We start from the raw sequence: 16,926 nt of genomic DNA, 5'->3' as shown, positions 1-16,926 counted from the left end.
TCACATTATGGCCACATATCAGACCGGACATGTTAGAGGCCTTACCTGCTCTGATTGTTGAAACTTTGATCAATAGGCAAAATACTATCAGGCCATGGAGCGGTTTGGTTCGGAGGCGCCTGCTGCTGGGTATATGGTGCTCCCGTCAGGTTCATGTCCAGATCAGAAGTTCCTGAAGGGAATAAACACATTTATATGGCGTTGTAACCATGTGTTTTTGATAAATGTTGGATTTGCTATCCAACATCAGCATGCAGTCTACCTCTACCAAACAATACAGAGTGTTGCTAAAGGACCTGGAATAATCTGTCTTTTATCAAAAATATTAAAATACATGAATACTGCAACACAGCAGTGAGACTTACCCATGCTCATAACCGGGGACTGCATCATGGGCCTGGGACATGCCTGGCTGGTGGGCCTCATTGGAATATTTGAGGTCGGACTGCGAATCATGCCCTGCATTGGCCTGCTCATGGCATTGCCACTTGGTGGACATGTTGCCCTCACAGCATTTGCTGTCTGTGAACCCCACTCAGGTGACTGTAAGGCCGGCCTGGAGCCATTTCCACCCATCATGCCTGAAAAATATCCAAAACTTTTAGTAATGCTTACTTTTTATGTCTATCACAGAAATGTACACCTTATTATGCGGCCCAGAAGTGGATAGTGTGACAATCATAGCTGCATGGTCACTATGGCCAGTGTTAGAGGGGCGTTATCCTAGAGAAACCCCAAATATCACACATGCTTTGGCCACTTAACACATTTCTGCCTGTCTTTACACACAGCAATAATATGCTGGTGGGAACAATGTATAACTTGGTTAACATCTTTAAGAATAAAAGACACTTAGGTCAGAAGAGACACCGGACTGTCCCGCATGATGGCCCGTGAATAGTGATGAGCGAGGATAAGCTGTTATCCCAGCACGCTCCTGTCTTACCCGAGTATTTGACATTCTCGAAAAAAATGTCCCTGTGGCAGCATGTTTTGTGCCTGTTCAACAGCCCCAACACATGCAGGGATTGCCTAAAACAGGTCGCTCATCACTACTTGTGACTACTGCAAAATCAGCCAGCAATTACCCTCCATGCAGCCCCGACTGCTGCCGATGAGGGGTTTAGTTCAGGTATGAACATTCATATACTTTTACGTTGTTTTAAAGGTTTTTTTTCTTTTGCTTCAATATGGACTACCTTTTAGGTCATTAATTTCAGACTGTTGGGGGTCCAAAATCACGCACCCCGCTGTCCTTCAATTCAGCAGCGGCCACTAAGCAGTGTGATGGTTCGGTGGCGGTAGACTCCATACACTGCTTACATACGGCCACTATTGGTAACCCCCGATTAGTAGGAGTGCCAAGTGTCAGTCCCCCACCTGTGCATTGGTGACATATCTGGATAAGCCATCATTAACATTGTAATAAAAAAAAACCAATACAAGCAGATGAATAAGAAGCATTTATATTACGGTCACAAAACAATGCAAATCTTTCTATTAAAAGAAGTAAAAAACTGACCCAAAAAAACAAAACAGCAAGTAGTAGGCACTTAACCAGCTGCCACACAGAGAAAGGATAGCGCTCCCTAGTGGAAGTTACTGACATTTACTAAATAAATTACATTTTTATTATTATTATTACATCTTATTTTACAAAATAAATAAAACTATGCAACAACTTTATTTGTAAACATTTCCTTATAAAGTCATTGCATAGTTTTATTTATTTGTTCTATGTATTTTTGTTATTGCACTTTGGATAAAGAATAGAGGTGGTCCGCTTATATCCTTTAATTTCATTTTGCAGGATTCACCTGGTTGTTATTAGAAACCTGTTATTGGGAAATATTTTATACAATATTTTAATGTCCATTTTACTTTCTTTCTGCAGATCTGGCACTAAACGTGCCAACCATAGCCATCTCCGCCAATGCAGTGACTTTATATCAGGGATGTCAAACTGCATTCCTCGAGGGCTGCAAACAGGTCATGTTTTCAGGATTTCCTCGCATTGCACAGGTGATAATTTAATCACCTGCAGAGAATGATTCCAGCACCTTGTGCAATGCTAAGGAAATCTTGAAAACACGCATGGTTTGCGGCCCTCGAGGAATGCAGTTTGACACCCCTGCCTTATATCATGTAATATCACGCACAATGGATTAAAGACATATATAGCTGCGGAGAGAACCAAAAGTGCCCCCCTAGGAATAAGAAGATGTAATGCACATAGATGCACCTACCAGGACTACTGGTGCCAACGCCACCCTGCCCTCCCATCATTCCCTGACTGCTGATCATTCCAGAAGGTGGCATGGCAGAGAAAGGGCTGGTATTCCTCATCGGCTGGAAGGATCCAGTGGGCGTCTGGTTTTGTAAACTGATATCCATTGGTACATTCTGGTTTGGTAAAAGTCTTCCAAGCTGAAGCTGTGCCGGATGGGGATTATTGAACACTGCGTGGATATAAAGTGAAAAGGCTAGCACACATTTCATAGGAAGTCAATAGGGAACCACTACAATGGGTGAAAATATGCGTTTTTATTAACAAAACGTTTCCAATGGGAAAGAGATGTGAGAACAGCAACTCTTGAGACTTTTTTTTTTTACCCTTACCATCACTAATTTTAGGCAGGATGCTGTTTCGTTCAGTCAACCATCGTCTCGTGTAAATGGGCCGTGCATTATGACACATGCAAGAAAACGTGCACATTTCTTAAGGTACTGTCACACTCAGCAACTTTCCAACGATCACGACCAGCGATACTGACGGCGAGGGATGTGACAGACACCGGAATGTGACAGACACCGGAATGTAAGTATGTAGTGTTTTTTTTACATTTACAATGGTAACCAGGGTAAACATCGGGTTACTAAGCGTGGCCCGGCGCTTAGTAACCCAATGTTTACCCTGGTTACCAGTGAACACATCGCTGGATCTGTGTCACACACGCCGATCCAGCGATGTCAGCGGGTGATCCAGTGACGAAATAAAAGTTCTGGCCTTCTAGCTCTGACCAGCGATCTCACAGCAGGATCCAGATCGCTGCTGCGTGTCAAACAAAATGATATCGCTATCCAGGACGCTGCAACGTCACGGATCGCTATCGTTGTAATGTTGTTCAGTGTGAAGGTACCTTTAGGTCCATACATTAAAGAGCTCGCTGCTTAAATTTCCGGTAGTCAGCAGCAGGGGGCGCTGCTTGTTTACAAACACTATTTCTAAGGCAAAACAAAGAAAACAAGTGGCTGCTGCTCCCAGACAGAGAGGAACAGGAAATCCTAGGTCAGGGTGGGAGCCTTACTGTTCTGCTGCATCTGGAGGACCCTCTGCCGGTGCACGCTGGGAGGTAGGGCCGAGCTGTTATCACCGGCAATCTGCATCAGGTCATTGATGATCGCCTGTTTATCCACAGAGTTCCCGTCAGCCCGAGAGTCCGTGTAAAGCTGGCTTTTCTGTAAATCGTCCAGGATTTCATCCAGGTTATCCAAATCAGAGCTGGTCGGTAAAAGCTTTGGATACAATAAGAAAAAAAGCAACAATTTGTTTAACATCACAGCAAGGGTTAATGCATCATGCAAGTTCAGTGCTTTGATCAGACATCCAATAGTACAGAATTCTGGTAATCCAGAATACGGGATTTCATCAAACAATTGAGCAGAGAGATGACAGAGTCTGTGGTGTCTCCCGGGCGGCTACCTACATTTACAGCATTTTCTATGATTATGTGAGAATTCAGAATCTGACAATCTGGTTCTTGACTCTATTAAAAAAAAAATGCAGGTTTTTTTTAAATTTAATTATGCCAAATAAAATTGAATAGAAGGCTAATCAATAAATCATAAGTGCCCCAAAATGATGGCATAGAAAACACAACCAGTAGTGCAGGAAGAGCAGGCTGAACAGTAAGATGTCCATAATTCAATGTCTATGAAAATTAGTGCACTCGCACTTAGAGAACCTGTCGGCACAATTTTGCAACGTATAGTAACACAAGGCTGTAATGGCGCTGTACTACTGATTCAATCACTACCTTTGGTGAATAAATTTGCTATTTTGTTCTGCTAATGAGATTTAGGTGCACAGGGGCCGGACTGGTCACGGGTCTTCTGCCCCATCTCCTCTGCCTGGTTGACATCTGGCACCATCATTGCCGTGGACGGCCTTCCTGGCTGGTCTATAATAAAGTGGCACAGAGTGCGGCACATGCACACCGTGGGATCTCGATTTGGTGATGTTTTAGAGAAGAGCGCACATGTGACACCCCCGGCACCATTTTCTTGGAGACCAGCTAGGAAACCGATCTGTGCACGTACAGTCTTCAGCAATGACAGACAAAAACCAGCTCACCTGTTAGGCATGTGTTGTGGGGAAGCACGGATATCGTGTAGTCATCACGTGGAACAAATGTAGCAAGAAAAGGAAAAATCCAGCTTCCAAAATATTCCAAATTTATTGTGAATAAAACAGAGTCTAGTCGGATGAATTCACATGATAACGAGACAAGCTATTGCTTGGAACGCGTTATCTGATACTCATTGTCATGTGAATTCATCCGACTGGACTCTGTTTTATTCACAATAAATTTGGAATATTTTGGAAGCTGGATTTTGCCTTTTCTTGCCATATTCAGCAATGACAGCACTGGCAGAAACTTTCAAAAGGGAGGCAGGTCATCGGAAAATATAAAATAAAAAAAAATGGTGACCTGTCAATCAAACACCGGAGGCAGACGGAGGGCTCGGGGCAGGAGGAGAATCCCGAGTGCACAGTCCAGCACCAGGGCACTAAAAATATCATTAGAAGAGAACGTCCCCAAATCAGCGCCATTACAGCCGGGTCTTTACATAACACAATCGCGCCGACAGGTTCTCTGAAGACACAGACAAGAACTTATACATCCGCTGTGGGGCAGAGATCAGCATTGTCTGCTCATTATGCCACACACTACAGTGCCAGGCCGGTCACCGACACTGTACATGGACTAGGCACAGTGACATCTTTTGTGTGCTACCAGTCCAGACCAAAGCTCATTCTCCTGGCTGTGATGTTTCCGCCATCAATCTCCAGACTATGAAATGTCAAAAATGTCTCCCAGCTGTAACGTGCCAAGGAAATGGCAGCGAACACAGGCACGGACGTCACACACAGCTCCTCGTGAGAACACGCTCAGCATCTGTAGGACGGCAGTGCCGGGATGTGCGGCATCTGGGTCATCTAGGGACAGGTAACCAACCACCGGGTACAATGAATGAGCCGAGACATTCATAATAGAGAGGAATGTGAGCGCGCAGGCACCCGGCTGAAACGTAGCAGCACAGGAAGTGTTAACAGCGGCAATCTGCCTCCGTGTCAGCTTTTCTTGGCTCTGCCCTTGTACAAACACTGAACCTGCTACCCAGCAAGAAGCCTTTCTAAAGCATAAGCAGCTGTAATCTGGGCCGCCCCGTCCAAGTAATGGCTCTCAATTAAACAACAGACGCGCAAGTCCCAGAATACTTCACGAAAAGCCGAGAAACAGCCAAGCGGTCCAGATGGCATTGCTACCCCCGGATCACCCAAATAGTATTTTTGTCACATAAGGAGAGAGAATCATTACAGCTTAATCACACAAAACATCTTAAAATAACCACAATGCTCATAGTTAAAGGGGAGAAAATAAGAATGGATGATGCAAAGAACGGGGGCAAGGATCCCGATGAAGAGAGACCATCCAGGACAAAACCAGGATAACGCCAAATGCAAAAACGCCAAAAATTACTATTAGCTGCAAAAGGAAATTCTAGGATTGTCAATATAGGATTCTGCAGCAAAAAAAAAAACAACAAAATCCACAATTCTGTGTTGATAACAAAATCAGAGAGAGAAACAGAAATACAAACACAAATTATCAGAAGTGGGGGAAATTAAACCACACAGAAAGAGAGGTTATCAAGGCTCCCGACCAGCGACCACAGGTTACGGAGGTGGCCCTGGGAATGGACAGCAGCTCTACAATATCTGCATGGCCATCCCGGACATGGAGCACATCAGCAGCACCTCTTCTGCCTGCTATGGCATGGGGCACACGTTGGGCTGTTTTCGCTGATCACTAATGCAAGAAATGAGCACATGTGAGATATGTGAGCAAGGCCTGGAAGAATCGCCACTGCTCCATCACAAGAACGTCGGCAGATTGCTGGCGCCCGGGCCTGCGCTGCTTAGTTTACCTTCTACTTCTAGGTGAAGTGCCGCCTAACTGTGGCGGGAAATTGTCACATCTGCAGGCGCAGGCTGGGCTGCATACATGGAGAGGCTTAGCGTTGTCTGCACACTTAGGTACCATAGTTGTCACACTACTTAGCTGGAGTTCACTGGTATCTAGCATCTGAAGCCTCCATGTTCCCAGTTACCGGCAACTACCAAGACGTGTTCACTCCATAATTAGAGGGGAAGCAGAAGAGTCATTTAGCCTCATTAGAGAAATGTCAGCCATCCAGAAAAAAAAATCACAGACACGCCGCTTCCTTCTTTTCTTTTGCATAAAAAGCCGAACAATTTGTATGCAGGTGACATGTACAAATTCTGGAGAAAGTCCTAAGTAATAACCAAGTATTCAATGCCCCAAAAATGGCACAAAATACATAAAGAAATGTGGCGTCTCTCATGTTGTAGAACTACATGTACCAGCTCTGCAGGACTGATGGACTACATAAGGAAACTGGGCATAGAAAGCCTGATCTAACACGCCAACAGGAATAAGCTCAGCATGGAGATACGGTGGGGGCTTATGCACCTCTATAACTGCCCCATTACAGCCATACACCGACACGATGTGACGCTGCCATACACCGACACGATGTGACGCTGCCATACACCGACACGATGTAACGCTGCCATACACCGACACGATGTAACGCTGCCATACACCGACACGATGTAACGCTGCCATACACCGACACGATGTAACGCTGCCATACACCGACACGATGTAACGCTGCCATACACCGACACGATGTAACGCTGCCATACACCGACACGATGTGACGCTGCCATACACCGACACGATGTGACGGTGCCATACACCGACACGATGTGACGGTGCCATACACCGACACGATGTAACGCTGCCATACACCGACACGATGTAACGCTGCCATACACCGACACGATGTAACGCTGCCATACACCGACACGATGTGACGGTGCCATACACCGACACGATGTGACGGTGCCATACACCGACACGATGTGACGGTGCCATACACCGACACGATGTAACGCTGCCATACACCGACACGATGTGACGGTGCCATACACCGACACGATGTAACGCTGCCATACACCGACACGATGTAACGCTGCCATACACCGACACGATGTAACGCTGCCATACACCGACACGATGTAACGCTGCCATACACCGACACGATGTAACGCTGCCATACACTGACACGATGTAACGCTGCCATACACAGACACGATGTGACGGTGCCATACACCGACACGATGTAACGCTGCCATACACCGACACGATGTAACGCTGCCATACACCGACACGATGTAACGCTGCCATACACCGACACGATGTGACGGTGCCATACACCGACATGATGTAACGCTGCTATACACCGACACGATGTAACGCTGCCATACACCGACACGATGTAACGCTGCCATACACCGACACGATGTAACGCTGCCATACACCGACACGATGTGACGGTGCCATACACAGACACGATGTAACGCTGCCATACACAGACATGAGGTAACGCTGCCATACACAGACACGATGTAACGCTGCCATACACAGACACGATGTGACGCTGCCATACACAGACATGATGTGACGGTGCCATACACAGACATGATGTGACGGTGCCATACACAGACATGATGTGACGGTGCCATACACAGACATGATGTGACGGTGCCATACACAGACATGATGTGACGGTGCCATACACAGACACGATGTAACACTGCCATACACAGACACGATGTAACGCTGCCATACACCGACACGATGTAACGCTGCCATACACCGACATAATGTAACAGTGCCATACACTGACAAACAAGTTCCGGGCAATGGCAAAAGTAACTATTCCCTGACTTATACACCATGTTTTTCTGCTGTGGTCGACTATAGAAAAGCACTACACTTTTCACACAGTACAAACAATACCAGCTTATACCACAGCGATGGATGCAGAAAGGGCGCTCTTTGACAGGTGAATGGGAGCTCACTGATACACTCAGGGTATGTGCCAGGAGTGTGAACATAGCCTTAATAGTGTAGACATTTCCCATTGTATCCTAGGTCAGGTAACTTTCTGTAGATCATGTACAGAAATGTCGGGAGCTCGGATTAACCTTGAGGAAGGACGAGACTCTGATGCTGAGAGACCGGCCTGGATCTGATTGTGCTGCTGTTATGTCTCTGGCGCGCTGTTGAGTCTTGCTGGACTGTGGCGGAGAATGACACATATCAGCCGGCAGTATACAGACATAATCTGTATACTTTGTGTACCGAGGAAGCGACAGTCTACTAATGTCATTAATCAAACATCCTACAAAAAATGAGTTCTAATCAAGGACCTGGCATAGGTAAGAAATGCTGCCGCTGACTGGGAGAAATAACAGAGATTGGTTGTTACTGTCCGAGAGGCTAAAGACCAGGGCAGATCCTGAACCAGCAGGGAGAGATGGGAGCTCTGCAGAGTGTGGGTACAATGGGCTATAATTACACTGTTCTCACCTCTTCTATAGAGTCACTCTATATTTAGCCTGGACTATGACAGGTGAACATACACCCATGGATTACCGCTTACATCACCTAGAGTTCCTGCCTAAATTGCAGACCTTCCCACATTAACCCTCTGAGGACTTCTCATACAGCAGAACAAGCATCCTCCGACAATGCTCCATGCCACGGGCCTTGTCAATTGAGAAAAATATTCAGGGGCGTCAGGTTTATACCCCCGGCCACAAATACAACCTTCTGTCCACACACAGCCGAATTTTATGCTACTGAAGTAACTGGGGAAAGGAAGAGGTTTGTGATCTTGAGTACAAATATTGCTCCATAAAGCGCAGGGTCACCCCTAATTTTTGGTCCCACTCCTGGGAGACCCCCGATACCATTACTGCCGCACAGACGCTCGGTGTATGGCTGACAGTATGATAAAGCTCTTGTTCAGCACAAGACAGGCGACAGGTTTAGTTTTTATTCCTGAGAAGCCTGGTGTATCTTACCGAGCAGACATAGTACATTCACTACATCAGAAAATGCGCAGTATTAACGATCCAAAGCCCTATGGGGCAGCTTGGCCTATACCAGTTATGGTGGTCTCACCAAGAGTTTGATGACAACTGACCACAAGATGCATACTAGGACCATGTGGATGGGTTGCAGGGCACTAAAGAGCCGGCGCTATGGATGAGGACAGGAAAGGGCACGAGAAGTGATGTGGTACTGAGCCGATAACACACAGGGTGGGGTAACACCCGCTGCTCGGCCGAAAGAGAAACTACCAGGATGAGTAATAACAAGGTGATAACATGCCATAACCAAGGCACAAACAAAGTGCACCTCGTACATGTCACCCACTGAAAACGGACATTTAACCCTTGGCTGCTCATGGCGCTGAATCCAGGTATATAAAGCAGCAATGGAGTTGTGTCTGCACTACGGTAATGACGCAACGCACACCGGACGCTCTCCACTCTGCTTACTCCATGGTGAGGATTTCTTCTCTTTGATTCATGACTGCAAACAGTTCACCAAACTGACCAAAACAATATTAAAAAAGAGAGAGAGACTCTCTCTGCCTGACGCGTTTCTGGCGCACCACGGCGCCCTTAGTCATATGACTAAGGGCGCTGTGGTGCGCCAGAAACGCGTCAGGCAGAGAGTCTCTCTCTCTTTTTTAATATTGTTTTTTAAAATGCTTCAATAAATTTTGGATATTTTACTTACACTGGATGGACGTGCTAGATATTCCCTTTTTCTTTCTTCCACTTCAGCTGAAATCACCAGCAGGTACGGCACCCACCAGCTACATTCATTTGCAACGGTTTACAGATGCACGTCTCGGCGTGTCAAGCTCCTAACCTTCCCTCTCCCCCCTCCTTTTTTCTTGAAAGTTCACCAAACTGTATACGGATGACTACAAAGTAATCAAAGTTCTATATGGAAGATACGTGTGAGAAAAAGAAGAAGCAAACTGTGCTAGCCCTTCACCAGTGAGACTGACCACATCAGCAGCTCGTCCACCTGACCCCACCGGAGAGTGGCTTAAGGCTGCCTGTATACAATGGTCCAGAACGGGCAGAGGGTCTCCTGACCCAACCTCAATAGTCTCAGATATATATGAGGCCAGTGGGTTGGGTCAGGACCCTCAGTCAGTCGTGAAGTTGCAGTCCCTACTCAGACCGCGATATATGGCCATCTGAATGTGGCCGTGGCTACTGTGCAGCTAATGCAGAACCTGACACCAAGGACCACGTGCTGATGTGAATGTTGCACAGTGGCGCACCAGTGAAGATGACGGGACAGCCCATGGCCCTACTCTTCGCATACAGTGAGGTTTAGACTAATTAATAATTCATTTGTTCTTACCTGATCAGATGGAAATCCGGGCTCCTCTTTTTCAACCTTTATAGATGTTAACTTGGTGCAATTTGAAGAGTCCATCTTGTTATCCAAGCGCTCCAGTTTGGGCGTGATGTCCGCTAGATTATCCTTACTGTCGTCCTTATCTAACAAGTAACGAAGTAGTGCATTTTCTTTCTTTTTGGGGCTCACTGGTTCCTGCTTTATGGTAACATCAGAGCCGGGGCCTGTGCTATTGGACTCCTGATTCAGTTCTTTGCCAGTGGCCTCTGCTGTAAGCTTGGCCAGGTCAACCGGTGAGCTGCTGTCCTGAAGAAGTCTGTGCAAAATTTTATGCTTCTCTTTCAGTGAGGTTCCATGTGCTGAGGCAGACAAACTGTTGGCTGCAAAATGTCCCAAGGAGTCTTTGCTGTTTGTATCTCCCAAAGAGTTAAGTGGTGAGGGCTCCATCTGATCAGATTTGGTGGTAAGTAACTGCAATAGTTTAGTCTGGCCTTGCCTGTCCATCAGTCTGTTCTGACCATCTAGCTTGTCACCAGCAGGCGCCATACTATCCGTACAATCCTTCTGGTCCGATGAGCGGCAGTTTATCTCTGCTGGCCCAGTCCCACCCTCAGACTGCTCCCCATAAAGCCCAAATGAATCTTTAGCATCCAAACTCCCCATTTTTCTCAGCTGGGGTGGGTTCATGCTACCAGGCGAATTTTGTACATTCCCACTTTTCAGGTCAGGTGATGCCATGGGTGGGGCAAGAGGGACCCCGTGGCCCTCACTAAGAGCCTGAAGTGCATTCAGAGAGCTATTGGCAAAACTATGGCTATTTCCTGTGCTACTACAAACGGGAGAATGCAAGCTCCCTGCAGGGGAGTACTGACTGGGTGCAATACGAGGACTTCCCGCCACTCCCGGGCTTACACGATGCCTTGGAGAAAGCATAGAGTTAGGTGGACCCTGGCCCATGCCAGGACTGCTCTGTGAAGGGCTATTCATTTTGAGTGCATAGTTATTACCCTGAGGAGTGGTAGCTTGCATGCTGGAGACATGGTTCATCCCTCCCGAGCCAACATATCTGCCGGCTGACAAGCCCATTTGTTCCTTTGGGCCATTTATGGCATAATTCATATTGCTACTTATGGTCATGTCCTGACCAGGGTTCCCGCTGCACACTGCTTGATGAGCCGGGCTGCTGGAAACTACTGGGTCTATCGTCTTGCCCATGTTTTGTCCAGTCATGTCCTGACTGTTTAATCCACATAGATTCTGCTCTCTGGAAGACAAAGGAAACAGTGTTAGCATAACGGTGAAAATAAATGAAGCGCACAAGTCTCTCTGATAGTTTGTTACAATGTGTCAGCATAGCCAAGCATTACGTAGACTGGACACAATTACAGTGCAGGACCAGCTGTGAAGTGTCCGCAACCACTTGGAGCAAAACATTACCCTTGATGGTAAAATATTAAAGGAATCAAACACGTGATTCATCAAAATTCTGGTGTTAAAGAGTTGTTAAATTTTAGCTCAACTTTTAGATTTTGCGACTTCTGGCGTTCCCACATCATTTTTCCCCGAGCTCTGACAAAGTGGGAGGGATGGGTGCGTGGCATCCCTAGCTTGCCAAATTCATGTCAAGCAGCGGTGTTCTTCATGCCACCAATCTTACTCCAGTCCTAGACTAGATCAGGAATGTCAGACTCCAGCATGCCACCTCACCAAGGCTGGTGTGAAAAATGCCAGTCTGGATGAATCAGGGCAAAAGTATAAGTTGTAAAACGTGTCTATTTATATGGTAATTAAGCTTAGTGTACACAAAACTGGAGATTCATATATTCCATGTACTGCATTTAGTGTGCATGTATGCCAAGGAGAAACCAGAAAATAACAAAGGTGTTTTAACATCCATTTGCCCACAGAAAAACAAGTCACAGCATAGAACAATAAGCCCACTAAAAAGTGTAATGGTCGCAATGACAATGTGAGGCCGCCGGCTAACTATAGATTCTCAGCTACAACTTTGCACCTGTTTTGCAACTGCTGTAACTTAAGACCTCTGCGTAGTAATTCTTCACAGCCTCTCGAGCCCTAACAGCTTACACACATACATACACAGGGTGCTGTGGTCTCTACAACCCTACCCCAACTGTAGTAATAAGGGGCCCGTTAGTATTCCTGCCCCCCTAAAAAAAAAAAAACACGCTGGTCATATGCCACAGCAATACGAGTGGTTGCCGGCTTCTGAGATCCCCGTGACATGAGTCCTTACCTTTGAAGCATGTGTATGGATATTACAAGCTGAGGTTCATTTGTATTCTGAGAGCGGATGAGCTTGCTCCTCGTTTGGGCAGCAACAACTGTGCCATCAGACAATGAAAATCGGTATATAGGACTTAATGAAAGTCCTACCCTGAGAACTGCAAGAAGAAGAGATGCAGGTGATATTAACAGTCATTAAACCAAGCTAATGAGATGGATTAATTGGCATATTGCATATACATTTTCTCACGCTATTCAGTAATACAAAGGTAAAGCCAACGTGCTCTGGAAGGACTTAATTTGCACCATCAATGCTGTAATTTGCTAAACAGTTATTAAAATTACAATAAGTGTAAAAATATTAAAACAAAACAGCAGAGACATGAAAAATAGATAAATCGCTGTGTTCGTGGTTAATAAGTCAGAATGTACATCTAAAAGGGGTTAACCAAGTAATAAAAGTGAGAGCTTCCCTTGCGTTATCAGTGCTGGGTGTAAAGAATGCGAATGGTTCATTTTAATAGCCAAGCCAGCCCCCTTCTCTGTTACAGCATACAAAGACGAGGGTTGGATTAGCTACTGAAATGAACTGGCCAGCACCCTGCACACACCACTATAAAAATGTGACTACATAGGAAATACTCCCGTGTCGACCAGCCGGCACCCCTGGGACAGTTGTGGTTACCTGAAGATTGGGTCATGTTTGTAAATATAAGATTTCTAACACATCAACCCTTTTGTGTTTGTTGCCGGTGAAAATGAGAAGAGGGGATGAATATTCTAAGCATTTAACATGGGACAACTGCTAAAAATGTATCTCCATTTTCAGAAAACAATTGACTTGTCATAGTGATATATATCAGTTTGGATGGCGAGTGTCTGGGTGCCAAGACACCCATCAATCATATCAGAAGCACTCATCTTTGCCAGTTTTTGGCTCTCCCTGGCTTCTGCACAGAGACGTAAAGTCCATCTTTCCAAGAGCCAGCAGAGCCCAACACAGCTAAAGGGGCTCAGTGCTCAGCGGACCACTTGTCACATCATTTCAGCAATCAGTCGGCGTCTCAGCATGCTGGCCTCACTCATGAAGATGCCAGACAGGCCAACTTACCAAAGGAAACAAAACTGAAATGTCCCATCATTGTGTAAGCTTTCATAATCAGTGTTACCTTCTTGGTGATGTCTTTTGCTGAGAGATAATTCGCCATCATGAGAATGAAATTTCTGAATACACCGTCGCACTAAATCCTCCCAGCCTGGCCTCATCAGCGCCCTCATGGTGCTCGTGTCCAGAGAGGTGATTTTACCTGAAAGGACAGCATAGACATATCGCGTCGGTTAACACATTAAAACCTGAGGGAATATACTTTTGGGACTGCTATCAACTATTTTAAGTATACATGAATGTATAGAATTGACTTGAAATGTACCGTATGTGTGAATACATCATATATCTCGCCCTTCGGTGTCTCAAGGATACCGAACTATAGTATGTATGAAATAACATATGTTTAATAAACTCTTTAGAATGTGCAAATTCATTACATATGTATATATAACACACACACAATATGACTGATCACAATACATAACGTTATTGCAGTCCACATTGCTCCTTAACACTCCCCATGGAGGAAATACTTCTAGGGATACGTAATCTATGTAGTTTGCTGTATTACGTCGGGAGTGAGTGAGCGGGGACATAGGATATCATGGGCTGCGTGTTCGGGATCCATAAAACATACCCAGAATAGGGTGTGTGGATCAGCAATAATGCCGCTTTGTGTAAACCATGAACTCAACTACTCCAAGTGCTTGAACTTCTGCAGACTATCCAACAGGATCCGGTCCATTACCGATCATCTGTGGCACCTCTGCAAATAATTTCCTAAAACTCTGCACCAAGCTTACTCTTCTCGGTGATAGACAGGCGATGACAGCATGGGGGACGATTACCTTGCAAGTCCTGACGAGTTGAGAATGTTTCGGATGAGGGAGGAGGAGGTCTTTCTTTCATTGGAACTCTTCTGGCCACACATATCAAGCAAGACTGTAAATCTTCAAAGGAGGGAAACAATTATTTCACACAAGAATGAAGCGTTCACACCGAACAATCAAATAAAAGGGATGATGGCTTTGAAAACAGGTGATCTACCCACTACAATGAGAAGGTGAACAATCCTAGTGAAGGTGAAGTCATAAGGACAGGTTTATGCACAGTACACCGAGAGGAGAACCTGCCTGCCCCTTATCTGGTTCCGCAATAATCGTACCTTCTCCTTCTTCCTTAATGGACTTTGGTTGGGATACGGCAAAGCACTGCATAGTTTCATATTTCTGGTGCGTTTCCCGGCTGTCATGAGTTTCCTCTTCACACTCTGCTGTTGGCTTCACCAGCATGCGGCAATTAAACGTATGGCTATTTCGTCTAGGTCCCCCATTAACTGTGGAGAAAACACACAAAAAAAGACTATATAAGCCAGGTTCTAACAATCCGTAAGTGAGAATTAGAACAAGATGGTGGATTATACCTAAAGACTTTGGCAGCAGGTTTTTGATGAACTCTGTGTGATCTCCGACATGTAATATGTTATATACACTGGTATTCATGAGCTCTTCCTGGTTGTACCGGAGATACTGAGTCACATTCTCAGAGACAAACACTACATTCCCTTCACGGTTCACCACGAAAAAGAACCCATCCAAGGCCTACAGAAAGAAAGTAATGTTACTTGTATCAGCACGCAGCATTTATAGCCTGGCTGTAATCAGTATATATAGAAGGGACTGACACTTGCACCCCCTGGACATTGTGGTACATAGAAGTGAAGGTGCAGCAGACATTGATGTTCTCCCAGTACATTCAGCAGCTACTGCCATATAAAATGTTAGAGCGTGCACCACAATCACAACTGCTAATCGCTGGACCCTCACCCATCAGGACAGTCCCCGGATTGCATGGCCGAGCATGCACATTGCCACAGCATTCAAAGTCAGCGACACATGAAGCACAATACACATTAAATAGACGCTCTACTGATCGCTGGGTGCTCAATGGTGGCAAGCCTCAGGATTCTGAGGATAGGTGAGATGTATACCCCCATACAGCAGTTTACTTGTACCCCCATACAGCAACCTGTACCCCCGTACAGCAGTTTACTTGTACCCCCATACGGCAGTTTACTTGTACCCCATACGGCAGTTTACTTATACCCCCATACGACAGTTTACTTGTACCCCCATACAGCATTTTACTTATACCCCATACGGCAGGTTACTTATATGCAGGTTTAGCTTCTGTTCATGGTAGTGTACCTTCTCGCAGTGCCTGAAGTGTACTTTGGGATCATTGCCTGCTGTATACCTCCAATAATAGTCTCGGACTTTCTCCATTTTGTAGGCATACATCGCCCATACGCTGCCAGGTAAAACTACACATACTCATCTAATGAAGACTAAAAGGACACTCCTGGACAGTATGGACATGTTTCATGCATACAAGAGGAGCTTTTGTGGTACATTCACCAAATGGACACTGAACATACAAAATGACCACCCCTTTGGGCCATGATACACAGAGAAGAAAAGATCAGCTGTGGAGGATATCCACTAATAAAACATAACTTTTAATAATAGATATTAAAAAACGCACACCCAATAGGACACAAACGAAAAACACATACATAAAAAGTGCTCAGGTGAACCAGTGCTCTATATAAAAAATGGTTTGATCTCACCCAAGCTGCCGGATACTGTGTAATTCCGTATGACACAATAGAGATCCACGTAGATGAGAGGAGGCAGGGCCAAAATAATATATCTACCCTGTAGCCCCTATGTAGCTCCTGTCCTAACAAGGACAGGCCCCAAGTGGACCTAACTCAGAGGGACCAATCCACCCAATGTGTATGGAGGCAAAGTCCCAAATCCTCTTGAAATATAAATTCTTCCTCCCTACGCGTTTCAACTCCGGTCATGGAGAATCATCAGGGGAGTCCTTATGGAGAGAAGTGCCAACAAGCAGAGAGATTGTAGGTCAATATAATGTCTGGTGCCTGCAGTGGCTAGGTAT

The 16,926-nt window shown here is 45.6% G+C and overlaps 1 protein-coding gene across 9 annotated transcripts in view; it reads right to left on the bottom strand.

Annotated features, from left to right (window-relative positions):
* NCOA2 (nuclear receptor coactivator 2) overlaps positions 1-16,926 on the bottom strand; it is a 202,145-nt gene that overhangs the window by 17,684 nt on the left and 167,535 nt on the right. For 6 of the 9 annotated variants that reach the window (XM_069731453.1, XM_069731457.1, XM_069731459.1 and 3 more), the window contains 9 exons: positions 15,386-15,563; positions 15,128-15,298; positions 14,811-14,912; positions 14,024-14,161; positions 12,865-13,012; positions 10,611-11,871; positions 3,309-3,516; positions 2,247-2,459; positions 46-172 (listed from right to left, as the gene is read on the bottom strand). In XM_069731453.1, coding sequence (XP_069587554.1) covers positions 46-172; positions 2,247-2,459; positions 3,309-3,516; positions 10,611-11,871; positions 12,865-13,012; positions 14,024-14,161; positions 14,811-14,912; positions 15,128-15,298; positions 15,386-15,563 — 2,546 coding nt within the window. Of the gene's footprint in view, positions 1-45; positions 173-365; positions 582-2,246; positions 2,460-3,308; positions 3,517-10,610; positions 11,872-12,864; positions 13,013-14,023; positions 14,162-14,810; positions 14,913-15,127; positions 15,299-15,385; positions 15,564-16,926 lie in introns of all 9 variants that reach the window. The other 3 variants (XM_069731450.1, XM_069731452.1, XM_069731451.1) reach the window with 1 other exon arrangement.

Source organism: Ranitomeya imitator, chromosome 6, assembly GCF_032444005.1.
Source record: "Ranitomeya imitator isolate aRanImi1 chromosome 6, aRanImi1.pri, whole genome shotgun sequence".
NCBI classification, from domain to species: Eukaryota; Metazoa; Chordata; class Amphibia; order Anura; family Dendrobatidae; genus Ranitomeya; species Ranitomeya imitator.
The sequence above is the reverse complement of the archived record's forward strand: the minus strand, read 5'-3'. Positions and strand labels throughout refer to the sequence as shown.